Source organism: Colletotrichum fructicola (genome assembly GCF_000319635.2).
Source record: "Colletotrichum fructicola Nara gc5 chromosome Unknown KSG_Nara_v1_contig04, whole genome shotgun sequence".
Taxonomy (NCBI): Eukaryota; Fungi; Ascomycota; class Sordariomycetes; order Glomerellales; family Glomerellaceae; genus Colletotrichum; species Colletotrichum fructicola.
Window position 1 is genome coordinate 6,017,913 of NW_027094054.1, and position 23,270 is coordinate 6,041,182.

Here is a 23,270-nt window from a genome sequence, read left to right on the forward strand (position 1 = left end):
AGCACCCCAAAAGGGCTCCCCCCTGGTTCGGACGGGACGAATTCACAGCACCCGGATTGGCTCGTCTTGGGGGCGCCCCCTGTTCGCTGGCTGTCCAAGCTGGGTCGAAGCTGGACCTCAGACCGCGCTGTTCCTGGACTGCTGCGCCGGAGGTAGAGCACCGGTCCTGCGTGCTGCACCGCTGAGCGACATGCTGCCGGGTTGATGCCTCTGCTTGCCGTTGTCTGTGTGCCCCGATGATGTCTTTGTGATGCAACCAAACAGCAGAAGAGAAAAAAAAAAATGCCAAAATCTCTCAAAAATGGCCGAGAGCTCTCTGCTGTGCGTGCTTTTTCTCAACCCGCATCATTCTGCATCTTCTCCAGAAAACAGGGGACAGCCGAGGGGGGAGATGCTGGTGACTGAGTACGTAAAGCAAAAACCAGGGGGACGGACGGGATACCCAAAGAGACAAATAGTGAAGTCTTCGTAATCCCCTTTGCGCTCCCAGCCGAGTGGTTGAACCATTGGGACCGGCGGCAGGCTTTCACTAACAGCGTCTAGAACGCACAACACACCGGATGCACTTGCCCCAAAAGCGAGCCGAGACGGCCACAAGCCAAGCCAAGTAAGACTACTCAACTCACATGTGCCGTGTTGGCTGTGTTGGCTGCGTTGGCCGCGGTGGTGAGCTGAGCGGAAGGTGTCCGCCAAACTGAAGCCATTACCGCCACCGTCTGATGGTCTGCGTCTCTCTGCCTCTGGTTCTACCTCTAAGAGTGAAGAGGAGCCATGCAGAAACGAAAGACCGGCCATCCCCGACGGCATTCGTTCAAGAAAACAAAAGAGCCGCAAACTTGACGCAGAAACAATCAACCAGAGGGAAAACTCAGACCCACCTGACGTAATTCGAGGTAATTTCCTCCCCCTTTTTGTTATTATTTCTCGGAAGTCGATGGTCCACTGCTCTGGGCAACCTCTCAAGATACCAGCGGTAGCGATAGAGCAGTTGGATGAGTAAGAGTGAGGCTCTCGCAACCCTCCTGGATCGGCCGTCGTTCGTGGCGCTGTCCGTCGGCCTATCGTCGATGTCGCCGCGCTGAAAAGACGGTGAGCGCGAACAACGGTCCTAATTAGTGGTCCCTCCAAAAGGGGCCTGTTGGTGTCGTCTGCTGCAATACGACTGCGCAAGCTGCTTCGCTCGTAAACTCGTAAGAACGAATGCTTTTCCCGGTCACGTCTATCGCTGTCAGGCCACGTCGGGTGCGACCAGATCAAGTGATGCCCACGGGGAAAGCCAAAAGATCAGTCCAGAAAAGAATGGGAACCCAAGATCTCTTCTCTCCAACCTGGGGGATCAGAGCGAGGATTGCGGATGGGTTCCACCGCTCTTTTTAACATTGACCGGCTGACTGGAGGTGACTTGGCCGCTGTTTATTTGACTCTGGCTGGTGGTGACTGGCCCTTTTCTCATTCTCATTCCATGCATGAGACGACGCAGACAGACTAGGCCGGCGTGGTTCTCGACCAACACCGCTGCAACGCGCACCCTGAACGAAGGGACAGCCCAGGATGCAACTCCATGTACGGCGCTGTAACCTCGGCCATGGATTGCTCTTTGCCCGCTCACCTGCACCGTCCGTGATCCGACGATATCGTTCTGCGGCTTCGTTCGATAAGCTACACCGTTGAGACATGCTGGACGATGGCGTGAACCTTGTATTGTCCCCCGCGTCTCCAACCTACGCTGGCAGCGGTGTTGTCCGTCCATCCCATCGGGATCGAGAACGCAATCGCCAACTCTTCACTGAACTTTGCGGTCCCGTTCTTGGTGTCTGTTCCATGCCAAACGTTGACGTACCAACAACGAGATATTCCCCTCATCTAATTACATCCCGACCACCACATCGTCATCGGCTCGACCTCTCACTGGCTTGTCGCAGTTGTCATGCCTCATCAAACCGATACTTAATCGACGAGAATCGGTGACCCGAACCATATTCTTCTCATGCGTGTGTACCTGCGGACAAGGACACTTACGTGATGCCCTGCATATTATCAGTTAGTCGTACATACAACCTCAATCACTGAGCCGTGTCTATCCCCTGCGTCGAACCTTGGCAGCAGCAGCATCATCTTCGCCCAGCAAATCTCATCAGCCCATCACCGCATGCCCGTCTTCAGCGCCTCCGTCAACGACGCCGCTATGCCAAAAGGTACCATCTCGGCCGTTCCCTGCCCTTCATCCACGCAGCCCAACTACCACCACCACCATCACATCAGCCTGAACGGCCTGCCCTTCCAACTGAGCCATTTTCGCCTACATTGCACTTTCCGTATTTCCTCCCCTACATCGCCCGACGTGAAAATGCACCTCGTCTGATCTCGATGGCCCAATCTCCCAGACGCACAATGGACGAATCCCCCGCCGTCCGCTGAAGCACATGGCGCCAATCCCGCGTCTTCAGTGGCTGCTGCCCGACGGTGCGACTTGCGCTGCACCAGGCAAGACGGCCACGTTTTCTCCCCCCATGCGCTCGCGCTGCCGCTCCCGCCATTGGGCTGCGGCCGGATTCGCGTGCATATTTGCGCATGTCAGCTTTCAACTTTGCCATCTGGCTTTCTCTGGGCGCAATTGAGTTCTTCTCGGCTCGTCGCGCCGACGACGCAAGCCACCACGGCGGAACAAAGCGGACAAAGGACGTGTGATGGCTGCGAGTCAACGCGGATGCAGAGCCCCCATCTGGACTTTGGTTTCCTCGCGAATCTGGCCCATGTGTATTGTTTCGAAACATGCCTATCTAGGCCACAGCGAATCGTTGGCGCAAGTCATCTAGATTGCGCGGCTTCGAGACAGCCGTTGACTGCGTTGCATATGAACTGACCAAATTGATTGCACATACGTCTAGGAGGGTTTTTTGGCAAGCAATTCTCTCTCGGTGTAAGCTCGGTCACCAATATCAGGGAAAGCACGTGTGGGAAGCATTCCCATGCGATGCAAAGTCTCATTCAACAGGGACTTCAGTTTTCATCTATCGAATCGTCGAACAACATTGATTGCTGTGTCTCCCTATGCCTACGCCACTTCCACGTGCTCAGCATTCTTCTTGTCAAGCACACCCTCATCCGCCGCATCTTCTCTCGAGCTCAGCCGCGGCCCCTTTCTAAACAACAGCTTGTCCCTGAGCGAGTCCTTCTCGAACAGCTCGTCCATCTGCTCCAGCGCAACACCAGCCGTCTCGGGGACGAAGAAGAACGCAAAGACCACCATGATGAAGCAGAAGGTGCCGTAGACGAAGTACGTGCCGAATCCATTGGTCCCCAGAGTGGCAAACATGCTCGGGGTCGCTTTCGCTACGACGAAGTTGAAGAGCCACTGGCTCGCCGTGGCCATGCCCATCATCAGCGCCCGGAGGCGGGCGGGAGGGATCTCGGAGGAGTAGGTCCAGACGACGGGTCCCCAGCCGAACTGCTGATGGTCAGTACCTGTTATGACTGAAGAAAGTGGTCTTGAGAAGAGAAGCAGCGTGTAATTTGAACCACTCAAAGGTTGAAAGTTCTCATCGCGACGTTGAGAGTAGGAGACGACTGAAGTGAGGTGTGACTTACTTGATAAACCTAGAAGATTGTCAGCACGTCAACTACGATAAGCACATTGCATGGTGGTCATCACTTACTGCTGCAAAGATGTAGATAGCAACGAGTGCAACGTATCCCGGCGCGCTCACAGATTCCCCTGTCACCGGGGGATCGAAGCGGATGTAGAACCCAACATAGAACAGCGCCAAGCCCTTAAGCAAAGAACGTCAGCCACTCCATCTCTTCAAAGTCTCACGATGAACTCACCTGAACGATTCCCGTCCACAGCAGACTTTTCCTTCTTCCAAGAGTATCCGTCACAAAGACAATGAAGATGGCGCACGAGACCATCTTGACAATACCGTACACGCCCGTTGCAAAAAGCCCAGAAGCCGACCCGGACAACCCAACGCTGGCGAAGATCCGCGGGCTGTAGTACGTCATGGCATTCGTCCCGGTAAGGTTGGACCACATCATCAGCGTGATGCAGAGAAGGCTTCTCCTGCGGTACGACTTGATCGTGAAAGCCTCCCTCAGCAGCGAGAACGACGACGCGTTCACCGCCAGGGCGCGCTCCTCCTCCAGTTGTCTCGAGATGCCATCCATCTCTTGCACGATGTAGGGGTGGTCCGCGGGCAGGTTGCGCAGCTTGGCGAGGACGGCAAGAGCTTTGTCGGGGTGGCGTTGGGCGAGGAAGCGGGGTGACTCGTTTGCGAGGAGCATGCCCACGAGGAGGATGACAGCGGGAAAGGCTTGTAGGGAGAGGGGGATGATATACTGGCTGTGGCCTTTGATGTGGAGTAGGGAGCCGTAGTTGATCCAGAATGCGAGCTGCCCGATCTTATTAGCATGTGAAGAGCGAGATGGGGTTGACGTAGCGTACCGTCAGACCGGTCACAATGCTCAGCTGGTAAAGGCCCGTGAGGAGACCTCTAATACCACGAGGCGCATTCTCCGAGACGTAAAGCGGGTTGACTGAAGACGCGATACCAATGGCCACACCAGCAACGAGCCGACCAACGTACATGGCCTCGATGTGTCCGCTAGCAGCTGCCTGCAACGCAACACCAATAAAGACCAGGATCGAGGCGATGATAAGGGAGAATCGACGGCCTACTCGGTTGGCCAGCCACATGGAGAGCAAGGCCCCGGCGAAGGCACCAGCTTGGATGACTGACACAACGTTTCCCTCCAGACTGGCGAGGACAGCTTTCGGTTGGTCCATGAGTCCGTATTCCCTGCACGGAAACTTCGTTAACAGTCTTGCCACCTGAAGGTATGGTAACTCACTTCTTGAATGAGTCCATCGTCAAGACGCCCCCGATGATGCCCATGTCCATACCAAAGAGCAATGCTCCGCCGCAGGCCTGTCAAAGTTGTTATTCCCGGTGCTATTCTGTGTCCATGGCGCTCAGAGCAACCTACCACCAGACTGATGAGCACAACTCGGGCATTGTAGATCTCGGGAGGGTCCGACTTGGTCGCCTCATTGCGAACAATCTTCTGCAACAAGCCCATCGCAACTACTGGGTCAAAAGCTCGACGAAATCGGATTCGAAAAAAGGCAACCTGTCGAGTTTGGGAAAGACAACCTCGATGCTGATGAAACCCAATGGTTTTGACATCCGGATAGACTAAATAGGTAAATCGAAGAGCCGACATATCTCTTCATCCTTATCATCAACTCCTCTAACGGTAATAGACGGCCGGCCAAGTCACAGGCCTCGGGGCTCGATCAGAACCGGCGTCTCCCCTGCACCCCGCAAGCTACCCCAGCCCGTCCACCCCACAACCCCAAATCCGGGGTATGGGGGACGACAGGCAAGTCGGAGACCTGTCGGCATGAGGATACCGAGTCAGACATTGGTTGGACTCTTGGGGTGATTTAGCGTCGGCTATAGATGGATGGTGGCGTATCGCACGCGGACTGGAGGATGGGTGTTACTTGGCGTCCGCGTTGACGGCAGCTCTCGCTTGTCACCCCTGGGTATGGAGTGTTATGTGTAATGTTGTAGCACCGCGTTGCTGAAGTCGCATGCTTCCATGTCACTATCCTGGCATCTGCCGTGCTTGAGGCTCGCGGTGTTTGGTTTTCCCACAAATGAGATGCTCTGGATTCGTTCTTTCATCATGGAGATTACCAATCTGTCGGGTCTTGTTAGCGTTCGGAACTGTCTGCTCTCCATCACCAGTGACGTTGATGCCAAGCTGACTTGGCGGGATGAATATGGGCGAGTCTTCGGGGTCACCTGTATCGCAGATCGGCCGAGGTTTGGTAGTTGGAGCATTTCGTGAAAGAACCGAGAACTACAGAGATATCGCACCAGCTTGGAACGAGAGCGTAGTCTGATACGTTTCAAGGCCCCTGTTGGAGGGTATCGTACCATCTGCTTGGTACACGAGTTCTGTATTTCAATATTCAAGACAGCCTGATCATTCTATCTATGTCTCGGCGGATGAAAACACATCTAGGCAGTAGCTAAGGTAAGGCAGAAGCTTCATGGGCTCTCCAATAGTCTCATGCACTTTTGGAACATGGTGGAAAGGTTACCTCCTTCATTCTGTTTTGTACCATCATTTTACTTTACATAGGTACATGCCAACAGTCTTCTAATATTACAATCTCCATAGAACACCGCTAAAACCCTTTCCAAGTCGTCCTTTACAGCCCGTCAAGGGGCTTGTAAACTTTCATCCACCGCTGTGATATTGGTTAGCCCACTTGGTTTGAATATAGGGGTTGTGTCACCTACTCTATCATACGGCTTCTCGGGGTCGACGAATCGGAGATCCGTAGCCAAACGGATTCTCGCGTCGGGGTCTTTATTTTTGCAGCTGGCGTGGACCATGTACGGGTTGTGGAAGATGACGTCGCCGACCTCGTATTCCGCGATCAACCATTTCCTTTGAGTCTCCTTTCCGTATGTCACTGTGTCTCGGCTGAGAAAGCCGCCGTCATTCATGTTCTTGTTAAACGCGCTGACACGCTCCTCGTCAGTCAGGTTATGCGCGTTCTTTGCAAAGTCGTCCTCGGTCTTCATGCCAATGTCAGTGGATCCCTCGAGGTACATCAAACCGCCGCCCTCGAGCGACACCGGCCCGATGGGTACCCAAGCGGTCAGACTGGTTGGAGGACCGGCGCGGAGATACATTTGGTCGAAGTGGACTGGTGTGAGCTCGCTGTCGGGAACAAAGGCTCGAAGCATGGTGCGTTGAAGCATATGGGGAGACTGCCAGTCGGTGAAACGGCTGACGAACTGGCGCAGCTCGGGGAACTTGCAAAAGTTGACGTAAAAGTCGGCCTCGTGCGCTGAAACCATGAGCTCGGCGTACTTATCGCTCTCCGGATCATCTTTGAGGCCAAACAGACGGCGAAGATTACCGGGAGGAAGGTATTTTTTGGTGTCTTTGCCGGAGAATGTGCCTTCGACGGGGTCGGTGCCGGGACGGAGGAGACCGCTGGGGCTCATGTGCGAGAAGTATTCGCGACGGCACTTCAGAACTGGCTCGTAGGGAAGAAGATCCTTTATCTGTTGTTCCATATGTCAGAAATATTCCAGGTATTCAAACTCCAATTGCTGTCAAAGGACATACGAGCAGATATCCATCGCGCTCGAAGCGCTCCCGCATCACGTTGAGGGGGGTATCGCGGTGGGTAGGCTGGAGGTATCCAATCGAAGCGGGATCCATGGGCCCAAAGTTGGACTCTAGACTCAGGGTCTTAGGATCGGCCGGGAAGTAGTTGCCGTAGATGTCGTTGTTAGGGTCGTACGCTTCACGGTGGTCAAGCTGTTTGACATTCTGCGTTGGCAGTGAAGCTGGGGCTTCGGACTGGAGCACTCCGGGCGCCATGATGCTTACTTAGGGATGTATAAAGGAGATGGAATGAAATGCGAATTCTTTTGCTTTCTAATGTGATGGAATTCTGTTAGAAACGCAATTACGAGTTGAACAATACGGATGGCCGTGGCTGATTACCGTCTCGCTTTATACGGCCTCGTTCGGCTTTTCTGATGCAGCAAACCAAGAACTTATTGCCACAAGTCTTGAAGATGTTAAACCGAACGAACCCATTCTGCCCAGTGACGTTCTTCCCATAAAGCCTTACTGTTCAACAGCGAGGTCGAACATCCTCGGCCGTCTGCTGCCGTACCCCGCGTCGACCCCGCCGTCTTTAGTCGTCTATAGCCGGCGCTCGGCCATCTATAACCGTCCCCAGACCCCGCATCGGTCGTACGAGCGGCCCCAGGTTCTCACGCTCACCACCCCGTATTTTCCCCGGACCGGAACCTTGAACATGACCAAAGCGACCGGTGTAAGACAATACCGAGCATGCGTTAGGTGTCGCGCGCGCAAGACGCGATGTGATTTGTGGGTCCCTCCGCCTTCCGGCCGATCGATTTCTCCAGCAAGGATGATATCTCTCTGGTTGCGATTCACAAGGCGTTCTACCGAATATTTCGGTTGTTAACTAGCGTTACAGAGACAGTATTGGCGAACGAGGACGACCGCCGTGCGCAAAGTGTGTCCGCGAAGGAGTCGACTGCTCCCTAGCTGGATCGCGACGTGGCGGCGACTACTCCCAGTACCGAGGCAACAAGAGGCAAAGACGCGATAGTGACGTTGCTACGGCGCCCTCGGTGGTTTCCGTAGCATCTTTTGTCCCAGAAACAATCGTAGAGACGCCAAAGCCTCGAGAACAGCGACTGCATCGGTCCCTTCAGAATCCCTCTGATGCCCTGCTGATCCTTGCCCGGGCGGCTGAGGATGGGGAAGATGATGAACTAGGGGATGGCGGACTCAACAAATCAACACCTGGAAACGCATCTTCTATCTTAGACTCGATTCTGTCTCCGGGACAGCAAGCCCGGACTGATCAGCTCTCGTCTTTAGCATCGCCCGAAAATCAGCTTACGGCGCACCAAGCGGTTGAAGAATACCCTCCCGTCAAGGAGGGCGCTTTGGACCTAGTCACCCTCCAAAATCTCATAAGACAGTAAGTCTACAGTCCAATTACAAGAGACTGAATCGCTCACAGAAGCAAGTTATGCCGATGACTATCATCCATTCTTCCCGATTGTTCCAGCCAATCTGCTCATGCCACAGTTCCTCTCCGATACCATCAAGCACGAATCGTTCCTTCTCACAGCCGCTCTAGTAGTAGCTTCAAGAGATCAGTCCGACCTGACCGAGCTACATCAGTCAATATGGCAGCACATGCGACGCCTTATCCTCGATGTCGTTCTTGGTATGTCCACAATACGCAGCGTAGGGTGTGTGGAGGGGCTCCTGATCCTAGGAGAATGGACACCGCTTACACTGGGACAAAACGATGACGGGGGAGAAGGTGCAGCATGGTCGATATTAGGGCTCGCCGTCAGGCTTGCGTATTTGCTGCGGCTTGAAGATTCCTCTTTCAGGGCAGACAAAGAAGCTGACCCAGCAATGTTGAGAAGACGGCTGGCATGGACATGTTAGTTACAGCTCCCTCGGCTCGAAGATCTCCAGAGTGTCTTATACTGATCTTGATCCAAGTTACATACCTGTCGGACCGCCAGATCTCTATCCGTATGGGCCAAGCCTTCTGGAGCAGAGGACCGGCTCTATCTGCGCGATTCACAGCTGACGACTTCCCATCCTTACAACCACGGTACACCTCAGGGGAAGATTTTGCGTCTCTGCTACAGGCACAGGTTGAGTTGACAACTTTGTTCGGGAACGCCCACGATATTCTCTTTGCATCAAAACAACGTACCGGAGAACTCATGACCCGGGGTGATTACACCAAGTACATCGATGATGCAAGCCGCGCCATTGTCGCGTGGGATCTCGTTTGGAACGGACTCAAATGCTCCCAGCATCTGAAGTCATGTCTCAAGATGATGGAGAAGTATCTTCGTCTTTATGTCAATGCCTTCGCCTTTCAAGCTGTTCTCTATCGGGCATCGGCATCCGGCACGCAAGAAGTCACAAAGTCGGCATGCTTCCCGCACTCAGCTATGGCTAGTCCCGATGCTCGTCATGTTTATGAGGCTGTAGACGCTGCCGAAGCTCTATTGAGGATTGCCATTGAAGATATTGATGCCGAGAAATATCTGCGGTTCATGCCCGCTCGGTTCTACCTGTGAGTGTCGGTCCCATGCTTGCCGGGGGCCTGAAAATGTCTCTGACAACTCCAATCAGATATGAAATACATTCGTCTGTATTCCTTTATAAAGCACACGCATCTGGTGCCGTCTCATCAGGAAAACATGCCCAGACAGCAAACCTGATGCGACGATTCATCGGAGTACTCGAGATCGCAGCCACTGACGCAGATCACATCGCCGCAAAATACGCCAAGCTACTCAACGGTCTCTGGTTCCATCGGTCGGATTCATCTGCAGATGCAACAAGGAAGCGGAATTCCGGTAGCAATGCCCATTCAGACGAGCTCCAAGAAGTCAACGCTGTGCCGACTTATTCAAATGAAGTCGGCGACGCGGACTCGAACCATCTGCCTTCGTTCGACGAGATTGGACTACAGCCTTTAGACTGGATCGAGTCTGTTGAAGGGCTTTTCTCTATGCCGGCTGCTTTCCCTTGGGATCAGCCAATCTTTTGATATTTCTGTGTAAGCGGCTGCGAGTGATGCCTGGTTGGGGAAGGTGGCGCCCAAGGGCATGTCAGCACTTAGCCTGTTACGATTTCCAAGCTGATCAAGTTCATACATCCTGCATGGTATTCAATGGTCGTGATTGGTCACCTCGCACCTGAAAAGGAACAACTATCATCAAAATCTTTGCTGTCTTTGAGGACCTTTGGTAGACTTTCGCGGACCAGGGTTGAAAACAGCACTTTTTGGATCTGATATCAGCGGTCAGTGGAAAGAGGCCCATCTCGATGGACCAAAGGAAAAACACCTCTTCGTCGGAAAGACTTGGACGATGCAGATTGTCATACGAAGCAAGCGTATGCACGTGAAGTTCATCACCAATATCAACAATCATCAGCCGAAATGGCAAGATATGCACAATGCAATCTAGTTGGGTTTGGGGAATGTGGTGTGAATTTCTCCATACCCGTCAGGGTAGCTTGGTGGGCGCAAGGCGCCAATGGGGCATGCCGTGGTTGTGAGACACACTGCATGTGACGGATCTCATCCCCTTTTCTTTCTTTCTTGCCATTTCTCCTTAATGGAAAAGTTCTAATCGGATCTCAACTTCAATCGTAATACTTTCAAATGGATGACGGTAACGCATCGGAAGTCAGGTCACCAGCGGGCCTGCCACACGTGTTCTACTCGAGCACCACGATCCTCCATCTCAGCTGGCTGATACTGCCCTTAATCAGCATCCTGTTTGTCAGTAGGATATTCCGAAAGAAAGCAGCTGAGCCTCCTTCTTTACCAGAGCGCATACCCTATGTTTCTAACACGTATCAATACCTGACTGACAACCACGGGTTCCTCAAGAGAGCCGCAGAGGCCCTAAAGAAGAGCAACATTGTCAAGTTCAACCTAGGTCCAGTCCCAATGTATCTGGTTTCTGGCTCTCAAAATGTCCAAAGGCTCTTCCGGAACAGCGCTGGCAGCACTCAACTCAGCTCGGACAAGTTCGTTCTCATGGTCACAGAAAAGGTTCATGGAGTTGACCAACAAGATGCTAAACGATGGGCCAGCGACAAGACAGGCCGTTTGAAGATCCCCGCTCCCGGGACCGAGGATACTCCAGAGGACCAAAGGATATGGAGCGGCATGCATCATATCTTCACGGAGCACCTGTCGCGTGCTGAGCCGACAGCGAAACTGGCGCAGAACTTCACGGCCTTCTTTGGAGAAAAATTAGAAACCCAGCCGCTGAATGAGTGGAAAGAAGTGTGACTCTTCCAGTTCTTGAAGAAGGACATGACTGAGGCTGCTGTCATGACCCTGGCGGGCAGGCGGCTTATTGACAAATACCCTGAATTCGTAGACGCTATGTGGGAGTACGACAAGGTAGCAATGAAACTGATGTACGGGTTGCCGACATGGATGAATCCTGGACCCAGAAAAGCGCAGAAAAAGGCATTAGATATGATGGAGACATTCTTACAGGACGCATGGGATACTTTCGATTGGGATGGAATGGAAGCGGAGGCCGACTGGGAACCGACATTCGGATCCAGACTTCAGAGAGAACATGCCAAGTTCTGGAAGGACAAGAAGTTTTCTATGAGGTCTCGTGCTGCGCAGCATCTAGGTATTCAATCTGGGTAAGCAACACGTGTGTGCGAAGTCTACATCCCGTGCTGACTATAACCAGATTCAACGTCAACAGCATCCCCCAGACGGCTTGGGTAATGATGGAGCTCGCGAAGAACCCGTCTCTGTGGAGGGCAGTGAAAGAGGAAGTGCAAGGAGCCATTGTTCCTGACCCTGTTACGTCGAAGCCTGCGATTGATGTTACGAAGCTTTTGGCCCTGCCTTTGCTCCAGTCCGTCTACGCAGAGACTATTCGTCTGCATGTATCGATCAATGTGACCAGAGAGGTTATGGAACCACTCGAATGGGATGGATACGTTCTACCGAAGGGATCTCTGGTCCAAGCCCCGACACAAATTGGCTTGCAAGATGAGTCAGTGTGGGGAGTAGAGGGTCATCCAGCATCGAGTTTCTGGGCAGAAAGACATATCAAATATGTTGATAAGGAGGATGAGCTTGGGCATATCAAAACGGTGATGGAATTCTCCATGGCTGGCAGGCCAAGCGACTACTTTCCATACGGTAAACCTCACTACCCATATTAGTTCGGCGAGGACTAACACAGGACATAGGGGGCGGCGTCTCAATGTGCCCTGGTCGGTTCTTCGCAAAGCAAGAGATCATGCTAGTCGCTGCTATGATCATCTCCAGATTTGAGGTTGAGTTTATCGAATGGGTGACTTTTGATGGTGTTAGTTCGGATCGGCCAGCGGAAGACGAAAAGTCGGCAATTGGGTCAGGTGCCGTGTCACCCGATAGAGACATGAAGGTGCGCTGGAGAAGGACCCAATAGGCTCTGCAAGACTCGAGTCGTATAGATGCACAGCTCGTTCTTGATTACATGTCAGCCTGAACAGCGCATAGTTGAGAAGTTGCTCGGATCATAACGCTCATTGTTAAATCCAATGTGGACTGGTTCCATTATGTCATGCTCATTATGACCAACTAGAAGTACATGATGGTATACAAAACACGCTATTCATAAACCCAAACTCTCTCATTAGTTCATGCGGTACACGGCATCCTTCTTGAAGTAGCGGCTGATATCATTGTCGTTGCCGCAGTGAGAGCACGTGTGCATGACCTTGGCACCTTCGTGGCCTGGGCCGTAATGGTCAGGACCCATACCGGAGGGAATAGAAGATTGAAGCGAACCTTGGTTGAATGGGGGAGAACCATTGCGTCCACCGACGATGCCCTTATCAGCACCAACTCCGTGAGTGGTAGGAGACTCGTTGTAAGGGTCCAGCATGCTGGTTCTAGGAACACCAGGCTCGTGGCCAGTGAGTCCGGATCCGGAAGTGCGAGAGTAGTCGTCAACGCCGCTGCGGGTGGTGTTGGCGCCGTAGCCAGATTCGCGGATGTCATCGTGGTGGTGTCTGCGAGAAGCCTCGGTGGCAGCAGCACCAAGGCCAGCTCCAGCAACACCGCCGGCAATACCATGACCAGAGCGCTCATAGCCCATATCTCTGTCTCTCATCCTAGTGTCGTAGGGGTCGTTGCTGTGAGCCCCGATGAGGGAAGGGTTGGTATGCGTTGCGTGCTGGGTCCGGGCGCCAGGACCCGCGTTGCCGGCGTGGCCGGTGTGAGTGAAGTGAGAACCCTCAATAGAGCGGTCCACGTTGGAGGTGGGATCGTGGTGACCAGCAGGAACGTTGGGGTTGTAGACGCCACCGCCAACAGCTTCGGGACCCTGGCCTCTAAGGCGATCGTTGGCGCCGTACTGCTCGTTGGGACGGAGAGGGAGATCCTTGTTGGCGCCGTAGGGAGCTCCACGGTGATCACGGTCGGAGTCGACGCGAGGGTCAACAGCGTTGGCAACGCGGCCAGAGTGAGGGCCGTGAGTTCCCTCGGGATCGTCGTAACCGGTGCGAACATTGGAGTTGCTCAGGCCAGAGGTACCGTGAGTACCGTGGGTACCATGGGTGGCACCATGGGTGGTACCAGTGAGACCAGTGCCAGGCGCACCACGGTGGTCACGGTCAGAGTCAACACGGGGATCGGCCAGGTTGCCGGTGCGGGTGTTGTGGGGTCCATGAGTTCCGGAAGGATCGTCGTAGCCGGTGCGGACGTTGGAGTTGTGAACGTTAGATCCGGTCAGACCGGTACCAGGAGCGCCGCGGTGGTCGCGGTCGGAGTCGACACGGGGGTCGGCGAGGTTCTCGGCACGGTTGCCGTGAGGGCCGTGGGTGCCGGCGGGATCATTGTAGCCTGCACGAGCGTTAGAGCCGGTCAGGCCAGAAGAATCCGCGCTACCGATCACACCATGGCTCTCACGGCCCATGGAGCCCCAGTACGGGTTCTGCGTGTCTTGCTCACCGGTGCGGTTGTGACCATGACCAACATCGATGCCGGAGTCGGTAGTGCGGTGGGTCTTGCCGGTGATGTCGCCGGTAGCTCCGCCGTGGGTGTTGCCCGTCAGGTTGCTGGTTGGGCTGTGACGTCCGGTGCCGGTGGTGGTGGTAGTGTCCTTTCCGGTCAGGCCCGAAGTACCAGTGGTGCCGGTTGTGTTGCCGGTCGTGGTGTAATCACGGCCGTCTGTCAAGTTTGTGTGCTTGGGGTTTGTGGTCTCGGAGGGAAAGCTCCCGGGAGGCTTGTCGTTCTCGTATGTGGAAGACTTTGGGGGGCTGTCATGATGCAGCGCATCCTTGATCTTCTGTCCGATACCCATGATTGCTGATTATAGTAGTTGAAGTTGTTATATGTCTTTGAGTTTGCTGTTACAATTTCCAGGAATCTTAGCTTTGGCTGCGGGATCCTGGGCATCAAATACTCATCGTCGAGTCCAGGTGTTCGTCCATCGCGAGCGGATGTTCGTTGTGATGTCAGAGCTCCAACGCTGGTCCAGGCCAAGCTGCGGCCTTGCCGCCCAGACAAAATGTCACCAGTCCATGTCTCGCGGGATTGCGATTGTGTTGCTATGAGCTCATGTGGGGTTACTGCTGGCACTCATTCGCGGACAATCCTCAACTTCCCGCCCAGCAGCTAAGGCATCACATCGTCGCTAGAAGCTCATCGAGCATCGGGAATAAGAAGGTACGTCAATGACGGCGAGGGAGGGATTCATGACGTGAATTTGCGGGGACTCGTGAGGCTAGCCCCAGCCGCTCCCGCGGTAGCGGGAGCTTGTCTTGGGCTCCGGCACACGGATCCGATGATCTTCGCCAGAGAAAACAGGGAAACGGTCGCTCCACCAGTGAGGCGACGGGCCATTGGCAGTCGTCATTTGGGGTGTGCTCAGCGCAAACACCCGCCACACGTTTGCGTTACCCCAGAATTTCAGGTTTGTTGGCGGTTGGTATTACGGTGGCTTTGTCGTGTGGCGTTGTCTGACGATTGATCACTGCCGGATCTTGCCCTATCTAGAGGCAAAACGTCAAGAGGACGACTTTGGCCGGCCTAGACTGTTAATTACTTGCGTTGGCAATAACCAATTGCAGGGGCTGACGCGTCTAGTGTCTTTGATTTGCTTCTTTGCATCAAAGCGGGCATCGGAGATGGCTCAGTGACGCGGAAGAAGACAACGGTAGCAACATGACGACGTTCCTGCTTGAGCCATATGATGGGCCTGTTTTCACCACATTAACTTACTTTCTCCTGGACTTCCCAATGTCACATCTCTATCCAATGTGGATGACCCTCGTTACCTCTGCGTTTGACGTTTGAAGTGGCATGGTGGGACTGGCAGACTGCCTGTTGCTGTTGCCTACGGCCATGACACGGCGATAGCAGGTGATGGGTCTAAGACCGTCCTGTCTCTGTCTCCCCTTGGGCCTCTGCTTGGGCTGTCTCTCATGTCTTCCTTGCTGTGCCTGCTGAGAGGTCCCTTTTACCAACTGTTTCCCCAACAGTCATGCGGGCGCATCGACAGGTCTGTCAACTGGTTGTTTCACTCCACGTCTTTATCGTCTGTATACAGAACGCCGGGTCCATGCAAGCTTTTGGCGCTTAGCTGGGCTGAAGGGGAGATCATTTCCGACTCTTGGCTGTACAGCCACATCTGAGGCTGCTGACTGCAGCTGGAATTGGGGAATCCTACGCTAATTTTTGGGTGAGCCCAACCAAACCACTGCCCGCAAAATCATAGCCCCTACGACGGTGGCTTCAGTGGATTTCATAGCTTGGGCGTGGCCTGTCGGGCGAAATGAGCCCCCAAATAAGTCTAAGTAAATTGCGGCAGCCTAATGGGCAAACAAAGGAGATGATGAGCCATAAAGACTGCGTCGTCCTGTCACCGCGCTACATTTGAATTGCCAAGATATATACATTTCAAAATACATACAAGCCTCCGTGAAGCATTACTACACCAACAAGAGCACGATGAGCGGACGTGGACCAATTTCAAAACTTATTGGCGGAGCGGTCGATTTTACGAAGGAGTATCGAGCGGACCAAAAAGAACGGAAAGAAGCCCGCGAGAGGAATGAACAGGCCGGGGGTTCATCGAACGCGTCTACTATTCAAAAACACCAAGATGCACTCGAAGACGAGTCTTCCAGTGACGATGAGGAGGACTGGGCTATTGAGCTCGACGAAGCTCAACAGCGTCAACAGCCGGGTCAATCTCACCAAGCGGACGATAATGCCGATCCTGAGGAGCTTCTGCGACGGTTCATTGAACAGCACCCACCCCCGCCCTACGAGACGGGCCAGCAGACTCACGCACTACCCATGCCCGTCATCCTCCCACAGCGTCGACCAGAAGCCCGCCACCGCGGTTTCGTGAGAGCCTACGCGCCAGTGCTTAATGAGTGCGGCATCGACCAGACAGCGTGGCTGGAGTTTCTCGACGGATTCGAAAAGAGCATCAAGTTAAACCCCTGGTTCAATGTCTTGAACGCAGGGGTGATGGTTGCCGATCACGCCCACATGGCAGTTTCGGGCTTCAGCCCAATCGCAATGCTTGTCACCTTCGCAATCCACACGAGTCTCGAGACTTCACGCAGAACCTACGTGAACTACAGGCAAAACGGATACCTCGACACCATGAATGAGAAATTCTTCAAGCCTCGCGGGCTGTTTTGTCTCATTGTGAAGTACAAGCCTTCGAGCACGGAACTTATCGAGGACATTGATCTCGAACACAACATCGCAAAGGCTGTCGATGACAGAGATGGGCAGAGCAAGTGGAAAAACGCCGTGCGCTCAGCCTCCACGACGACAAAGAGCGAGGTAGAGATCCCAGAACCGGCACCTCTTGTTTTTCCGCAGCTGGATGCTCTAGACGAGGGGAAAAAGCAGAACGCAGTCAAGGAATTCGGGCAGTTCGTGTCCACGTATTTCGATCGCAGGGCTGCCTCCCACTTCCAGGCCCAGCACCCCGATTCCAAGATTCCGCAAGCCCCACAACTGCAGCAAAGCATCCCGAGCACTTCGTCAAGTAGTGGGGGACTCCTCTCAATGGCAACGGGTGGGAAAGTTGTTGGGCCTATTGGCCGCATTCAGCAAAGGCGTAACGACCGCCGCGAGGAGTTGGGCATCGATCGCAAGGTAGGAAGGCAGGCCAGAAGGGAAAGGAGAAGAGAGCGAAAGAAGAACAGGCCGTTGAAGAAGATGATGAAACAGGACGCCCTCTACTTGATGGTAGTGAATCTACCTACCCAAGAAGAGATGGATGCAGTGGCGGCCCTTAGGCAAAAGTGAAACTTGGAAATGCTTGAGAATATTACCGTTAGGATGTCGTTTGATGATCTAGAAAACTCTATGCCATAGCTTTAGTGTCAATGCTCCCCAAGACCTTGGCGTCTCTGGTCTCTTGAGAGTCTGAATCCTCAGCAATGGCATCGAGAATGCGGGATCCCTCGAACTTGGCTGCAATTTCTTCCAATTTGAGACCCTTAGTCTCAACGAATATGAAGTAGGCAACGACGAGAAACAACAAATTCCATGAAGCGTTGATAAAATAGAATTTCCAGCCCAAGTCTGCCATTGCATAAGCCATGCAAAATGATGCGAGCAGCCTGCTTTATGTCAGCAACAGACACTTGGAGAGATAGTTGCAGTCAACGAACCCGAAGCCAGCATCCAACATGCGAAATATGGCGATACCAGTGGCGCGAAGCTTGTATTGAGAAACCTCGGTAGGATACAAGCTGGTCATTGGCGTGATGGAAAAGGCGTAGAAGCCTTGAAAAAGGAAGATCACAGCAATCGTGCCATATATTCCTGACTGGTTGGTACTTTCGCCGTACTCTGGGGTCACGTTAGTAACAATGTAAATGTGGCTGGAAACTGGACTGGCTCACTTTTGATCAGACCTCCGATAATGTAGAGAGTCGCAGACATGCCTGCGATTCCAATGAAGCTCTGGATTCGCCGCCCGAGGACGTCAAGCATAAAGCTACCAAAGACAGCCACCGCAAAAGACCAACAGTTGAGAATGACTTGGATCTGAGTTTGTTTGACAGTGTCTTTGATACCCGCCTGATCAAGGATCTTCGTGAGGTAAAATCTGCAAAAGTTAGCGAGGCCACGGACCCGGAATAACACCGTGGTGCAGCATACGAGATGATGAAGTTGCCAAACATATTGACCATAGGACCAAATGAGCAAAGGATGGCAAGTCTTTTCCTGTTGGCTGGTGTCGCGAAGATTTCTCTCCAAGGATTTCGAGGATACTCTTCCTCTTCCTTCTTCATGATAGCTCGTATCTCGTGCAGGTTCTCCCGTCCCTGTTGCATGTCTTCGACCCCCTTGCCTTGCATGATGATGAGCACCTCCAACGCCTCATCATCCCGCTTGTTTGCAATGAGCCACCGAGGAGATTCTGGAACAAAGGGAACCAGGACGACGGCGAGAAGGCTGGGTACGAACTGCAACAGCGAAGGTAAGCGCCATGACCAGGTGCTGGCGATGTTTTGGCTTCCGTAGTTCACGATCGCCGAAGCAAGACTTCCGACGTAGAAGCAGGAGAAGAACAGTCCCAAAATACGACCACGTTTGTGCGGAGGAAGAAGTTCGCCCAAAAGAGTGGGTGCTGCGCCGTTGCTGACTGCAGACCCAATGCCGACAATTATGCGAGCTACGACGAACATGGCAATGTTCTGTGCTGCAGCTTGAAGGATGATGCCGACAACGGTGATGACCGAAGCAACAAGAATGGCTCGTCGGCGGCCAAAGTAATCCGGAATCGGCTGCATCAAGAAAGCTCCCACGATACTGCCCATCCATGATGCCGCATTGTTGAGGCCTTCAGTTGCAGTCGTCAAGTGAAAGTATTCGGTGTAGGACGGCAGGATGAGTAGCCCATTCATGACGGACGCATCGTACCCAAGTGTCTACCAAGTATATGTCAGCCCAAGAATCGATTGTTGTGATTGTTTTAGCCGGGTACTTACCGCAGAGTTGACGATGGCAACCGCGAGCAACAGCGGAGACAGCAACTTCAGGTTGGCCGGTACCAGCTTCGAGACATGTTTACGCTCGAAACCCATTTCGTGAGTGGCTGGATCCAATCGTTTGAGATTCATATCAAATCAGTCAACGACAACAAGCTTGCAAAAGACTTTTGGGTCACTTCTTCCAAGTCCTTATATCTTGTTAAGCATGAGGAGATCTGATTTGTGATTATTAGATCCTGATTGGCTGTCCCCAGACTTCGGGCGAGCTCGGGTGAGCATATCAGAGGCCCACCACACCGACCCAGCATGTTTAGTGCGGCCGTTTTGGGTGGTATCGTGGGGATTTGCAGGGTTGTTATTGAGTCTAAATACTCGACCGAACTCGGGCGAGGTTCCATGTTGCCTGCCGGTTGGAGGACGGAGCGTGGGTAAGGTATGTGATCGGCAAATCTGCATAGAGAGAAGATAAGGTATTTAACGGTGTCTTGTCGCAAGCAACTGCTAAGTCTCAAATTGCCTGCGTCTCAAGTTGTCTTAGCACCATCTCGTTTCACATCCATTTCTTTGACTGCCGTTCGAAATGCCCAGTCAGATTCGAGAGTGGCCCGCATGGGCCGAATATACGGAACAAGGGGTGACCGAGTCGAAGGACCCCGACTTTGGGAACGCCAAAAAGTATATTATCGCTCACTACGGCGCTGACTCTTTGAAAAAGAGTTGGCTAGCTGTGTGCAAAAACCTCGAAACTGTCACTGAAGAGATCATCAGCAAGGGCCACGGCATAATACCTGTTCTTGATGCTGCAGACCTTTTGGAAAAGGGGTTCACGAGCGAGCAACAGGCTGAAGTCAAGCGAATTGGGTCATTTGTGATTCGTGGACTTATTGATAAGTCGGAAGCGATTCACCACTACACTGATCTAAAGAAATATGTTGCCAACAACAAAGGAAAGATCCAAGGGTGGCCAGCGGAAAGTCCTTCGATGCTGATGTTGTATGACTCTCCTATCCAGAACGCCCTCCGAGGGTATCCAAACCATCTGAGAGTTCAGGGCTTGCTGAATGAACTCTGGCACAACTACGACGAAGAGACGTCTCCTGATCCATTGGTTTACTACGACGGCATTAGAGACAGACCACCAAGACAAGACTTCCTTGGCCTTGGCCCACATATCGACGCTGGCAGTCTTTGCCGATGGGCGGACAAGACGTATCGGGAGGTGTATGGTAACATCTTCTCCGGCAGGCCTGAGTTGCACGACTGTTACGACCTCGGCCTGCGGAAGGCCGCCGACCAAGAGCTGTACCCTGGCATTGCGCATTCCTCCGTGTTCCGCTCTTTCCAGGGTTGGACAGCGTTGACAAGAGCGGTGCCGAACGAAGGGACCCTTCTTGTGTACCCGAACGTTGCAACTGTGGTGTCATACGTTATGCTTCGACCCTTTTTCAAGCCTCCAAGAGACCCTACTGATGTGATGGATGCGAGCAAGTGGACTCTGGATGATTCCACAAGCTGGTTCCCGGGAACGTTCAAGACGGAGAGCCAGCGCTTGAGTCGATCATCGCATCCGCACCTGAGACTCGAGGAATGCTTGGTGCATATCCCTAGGATGGAGCCTGGAGATACAGTTTGGTGGCACACTGATGTAGGTATCCATTTCAGACCTCGAACGATTTGAATGCTGACTATGGTTGCACAGGTGTGCCATGCAGTGGACCCAGAGCATCATGGAACGGAGAATGCATCCGTTGTATACATAGCTGCATGTCCATCGACCCCTAATAACAGGGTATATGTCAAGAGACAGCTTGAAGAGACTCGGGCGGGTCGGCCGCCACCGGACTATGCCGAAGGGAACGTCCTGGATGAGAGAACGCTTGAGGGATATGTAGGACTTGATGGGTTTGACGGATATGCGAAAACAGCGTTCGGGTTCAATTTGTGAGCTGGAAATCTCATCAAAGCATTGGGTCATCCATATGCTTGATAGAGTCGCGCAAGATGTCCGATGCGCGATCTGCAATTGCATTGCGGGACTTGACCTCATCGAGGTATCGGATAGCTAGTTGTACTTCATCACTGAAGTCGACCTCGGGATCGGGGGAAGCCCTGCGAGATTCTCTCAGCAGGAAGATAGCGGCGACAAATATATGCAAAGATAATGCCCTGCGTTGCTATTGTCAGTTGGGAGCTTCATGGAACCCACTTCAAAAGCATAGAACCCATACCATTGTCTTCGCATCGCAGCTGGCTGGTCCCAGTTATGTGTGATCCAGATGATATCCATGGCAGACCTAATGCAGACTGTTCTTGCCCACTCGTATTGCCCAGGAGATGTCATCCACTCCTTTTGAAGCGCCCTGTTGATGCGCATGCGATGATGGAGTAGCACAAGACTAATGTCAAACCGCTGCCATTTGATCCACGGATGTTCAATCTCCAGGTTCTGCATTCTCTTGTGCTTACCACCGTCCGGCTGCAGATGCTCTGGCAAAGTATTGATGACCTCTGCTAGCTCATCATCAGCCAGTCGAACAACTTCTGCAATCGGCCGCGACCCTTCTCGCAATGCTGACCGAAATCGATGGTAAACGATTGATGTTCGTGCCATGAAGATGTGGTACTGGACAGGCTGGATACCGCCAGGTATGTCATGCTCAGGATCGCGCGAAGGGAGTGGAACATTGAAGTCGCCTTCATCTACCTGTGGAACATGGTACGGAACCGCGAGCCTGACCCGTTCGTCAGCAAGAACAGCCGTGGCATTGAGTTCATGACCTAACTTACCATTCGCATATAACAAGCGTCCACCACAGCCTGTGCTGAGCCTCTTGACTCATTTCAGTTGGAACATCGTCACCTCGAGATCCATCAAGCCCAAGGGTCTGCGCAGTACGAATGGCGCAGCTCCATAAATGTCTGCTTAGTTCAGAGTCGCCGAAGTTGTAAAAGCACATCCCAAGCACTGCAACGGCTTGCACAATATGAATCTGGGGAGTGCGCATAAAGTCTGCCCGATACATGCAGAACAAGGCAGATTCGTACCAGTCTTGAAGAACACGTTGATGGTCTTCTGCAAAAAGGGTTACAGCGTCAGTATGAGGATAAAAGATTGGGGTTTGTGAAAAGCCATCCTTACTCCCAGGCAAAATCAAACTTGCCTCCTCATCATCCATCATTAGAAGAGCTGCCTTGAGAAGTCCCGACCGTTAGCAAGCTTCTTAGATAGTGGTGAGTTCCCAAAAGCCCACCGTAATCACACCAAAGTAGAGAGATAGCCAGGCCGGGTCGCAGTCTGATAGGAGAGCGCCGTTCTTAAGAGCTCCCATGAATTTGGAATGCTCATCCTGAAAGGTCGGATACTCGAGAGCATAGTGTACCCAAGAATTCCACGTCTTGTCATACGCAATGAGCTGCTCACTGGCCTCCTGATTGGGACAACACGAAGTGATCTCGTCCCAGCTTGACATCCGACCCGAAGACTTTGGTCTTTGTCTCGGATCAAAGACCATTTCTTCAAGAACATCGTGACATTCCAGTAGCCGTTGAGGTTTTCGAGGTTTCAGCAAGGGTGAATTTGGGGTATGATGCATGCTTGATCGGATAGACAGAGCACTTCTCAAGCGCTCGTTCTCCCGCACCAAATCTTCGTACGTTGGGGCATCTGTGGGATCCTTTCCTCTAGGTTACACAGTAAGTATTGGTTGTGGGTATGGAATGGAGAAATGGTAAACAACCTGGTGACTTCTCCACGAACAATAACTGATTCTCGAACGCACTTGTCTGCGTCCCCTCGACGGATGCATCTTAGACAAGGGGAGGCCTTGTCGCACTTGACCTTCCGAGATGCGCATGACCGACAGCTTCTTGGCGCTCGTTGTGTAGTACGCAAGGTCTCTGCCGCGTCGTCTGTCATGGCTGCGATGTACCGATTGCTCGTTGCCGAAGGTATCGGGTGAGCTCCCGGCTTACCGTAGGTGGGGTTAAATCGATTGAGCCAAGGACTCAGAAACGACGGGTTGAGTCCTCACTAATCGATATGAGAATAGAAGGTATCTACGATTTAGTCAGTCCGTGAGGTAAACTGTTGCTCAGCAGCGACCCATTGATGTGTGCTATGAGCAACATGTTCCAAGGGAAAGTTGAAGCGA

General features: G+C 52.9%; 10 protein-coding genes across 10 annotated transcripts; 5 read left to right on the forward strand and 5 right to left on the reverse strand.

The window, feature by feature from the left end:
* Window positions 1-3,055: 3,055 nt before the first annotated feature.
* qutD-17 (Quinate permease) lies at window positions 3,056-5,076 on the reverse strand (the record flags this gene model as incomplete). Its single annotated transcript, XM_032028549.1, has 7 exons — window positions 3,056-3,448; window positions 3,589-3,597; window positions 3,657-3,770; window positions 3,826-4,389; window positions 4,442-4,796; window positions 4,849-4,925; window positions 4,984-5,076. The coding sequence occupies 7 exons, from the start codon at window positions 5,074-5,076 to the stop codon at window positions 3,056-3,058; spliced, it is 1,605 nt and encodes a 534-aa protein (XP_031891749.1).
* A 1,144-nt stretch (window positions 5,077-6,220) lies between these two features.
* Window positions 6,221-7,410, reverse strand: CGGC5_v008570 (uncharacterized protein; the record flags this gene model as incomplete). The annotated part of the gene is made up of 3 exons (XM_032028550.1): window positions 6,221-6,259; window positions 6,312-7,088; window positions 7,153-7,410. 3 exons carry the CDS (start codon window positions 7,408-7,410, stop codon window positions 6,221-6,223), a joined length of 1,074 nt encoding a protein of 357 aa, XP_031891747.1.
* Window positions 7,411-7,855: 445 nt separating this feature from the next.
* Window positions 7,856-10,162, forward strand: CGGC5_v008571 (uncharacterized protein; the record flags this gene model as incomplete). The annotated part of the gene is made up of 5 exons (XM_066152034.1): window positions 7,856-7,873; window positions 8,082-8,554; window positions 8,604-8,806; window positions 9,094-9,682; window positions 9,742-10,162. 5 exons carry the CDS (start codon window positions 7,856-7,858, stop codon window positions 10,160-10,162), a joined length of 1,704 nt encoding a protein of 567 aa, XP_066008833.1.
* Window positions 10,163-10,780: 618 nt separating this feature from the next.
* CGGC5_v008572 (uncharacterized protein) lies at window positions 10,781-11,419 on the forward strand (the record flags this gene model as incomplete). Its single annotated transcript, XM_032028552.1, has 1 exon — window positions 10,781-11,419. One exon carries the CDS (start codon window positions 10,781-10,783, stop codon window positions 11,417-11,419), a length of 639 nt encoding a protein of 212 aa, XP_031892056.1.
* Window positions 11,420-11,515: 96 nt separating this feature from the next.
* Cyp7a1 (Cholesterol 7-alpha-monooxygenase) lies at window positions 11,516-12,572 on the forward strand (the record flags this gene model as incomplete). The annotated part of the gene is made up of 3 exons (XM_032028553.2): window positions 11,516-11,790; window positions 11,841-12,301; window positions 12,352-12,572. 3 exons carry the CDS (start codon window positions 11,516-11,518, stop codon window positions 12,570-12,572), a joined length of 957 nt encoding a protein of 318 aa, XP_031892057.2.
* A 207-nt stretch (window positions 12,573-12,779) lies between these two features.
* On the reverse strand, window positions 12,780-14,450 carry CGGC5_v008574 (uncharacterized protein; the record flags this gene model as incomplete). Its single annotated transcript, XM_032028554.1, has 2 exons — window positions 12,780-12,880; window positions 12,935-14,450. 2 exons carry the CDS (start codon window positions 14,448-14,450, stop codon window positions 12,780-12,782), a joined length of 1,617 nt encoding a protein of 538 aa, XP_031892054.1.
* Window positions 14,451-16,099: 1,649 nt separating this feature from the next.
* CGGC5_v008575 (uncharacterized protein) lies at window positions 16,100-17,422 on the forward strand (the record flags this gene model as incomplete). The annotated part of the gene is made up of 1 exon (XM_032028555.1): window positions 16,100-17,422. The coding sequence occupies one exon, from the start codon at window positions 16,100-16,102 to the stop codon at window positions 17,420-17,422; it is 1,323 nt and encodes a 440-aa protein (XP_031892062.1).
* A 58-nt stretch (window positions 17,423-17,480) lies between these two features.
* Window positions 17,481-19,212, reverse strand: CGGC5_v008576 (Lactose permease; the record flags this gene model as incomplete). Its single annotated transcript, XM_032028556.2, has 5 exons — window positions 17,481-17,739; window positions 17,791-17,971; window positions 18,025-18,230; window positions 18,284-19,056; window positions 19,117-19,212. The coding sequence occupies 5 exons, from the start codon at window positions 19,210-19,212 to the stop codon at window positions 17,481-17,483; spliced, it is 1,515 nt and encodes a 504-aa protein (XP_031892060.2).
* Window positions 19,213-19,699: 487 nt separating this feature from the next.
* Window positions 19,700-21,064, forward strand: ybiU-3 (Uncharacterized protein; the record flags this gene model as incomplete). The annotated part of the gene is made up of 2 exons (XM_032028557.1): window positions 19,700-20,764; window positions 20,819-21,064. The coding sequence occupies 2 exons, from the start codon at window positions 19,700-19,702 to the stop codon at window positions 21,062-21,064; spliced, it is 1,311 nt and encodes a 436-aa protein (XP_031892053.1).
* Window positions 21,065-21,077: 13 nt separating this feature from the next.
* On the reverse strand, window positions 21,078-23,035 carry lepB-8 (putative transcription factor lepB; the record flags this gene model as incomplete). Its single annotated transcript, XM_032028559.1, has 6 exons — window positions 21,078-21,285; window positions 21,348-21,851; window positions 21,907-22,192; window positions 22,259-22,310; window positions 22,371-22,800; window positions 22,857-23,035. The coding sequence occupies 6 exons, from the start codon at window positions 23,033-23,035 to the stop codon at window positions 21,078-21,080; spliced, it is 1,659 nt and encodes a 552-aa protein (XP_031891755.1).
* Between the last annotated feature and the right edge of the window lie 235 nt (window positions 23,036-23,270).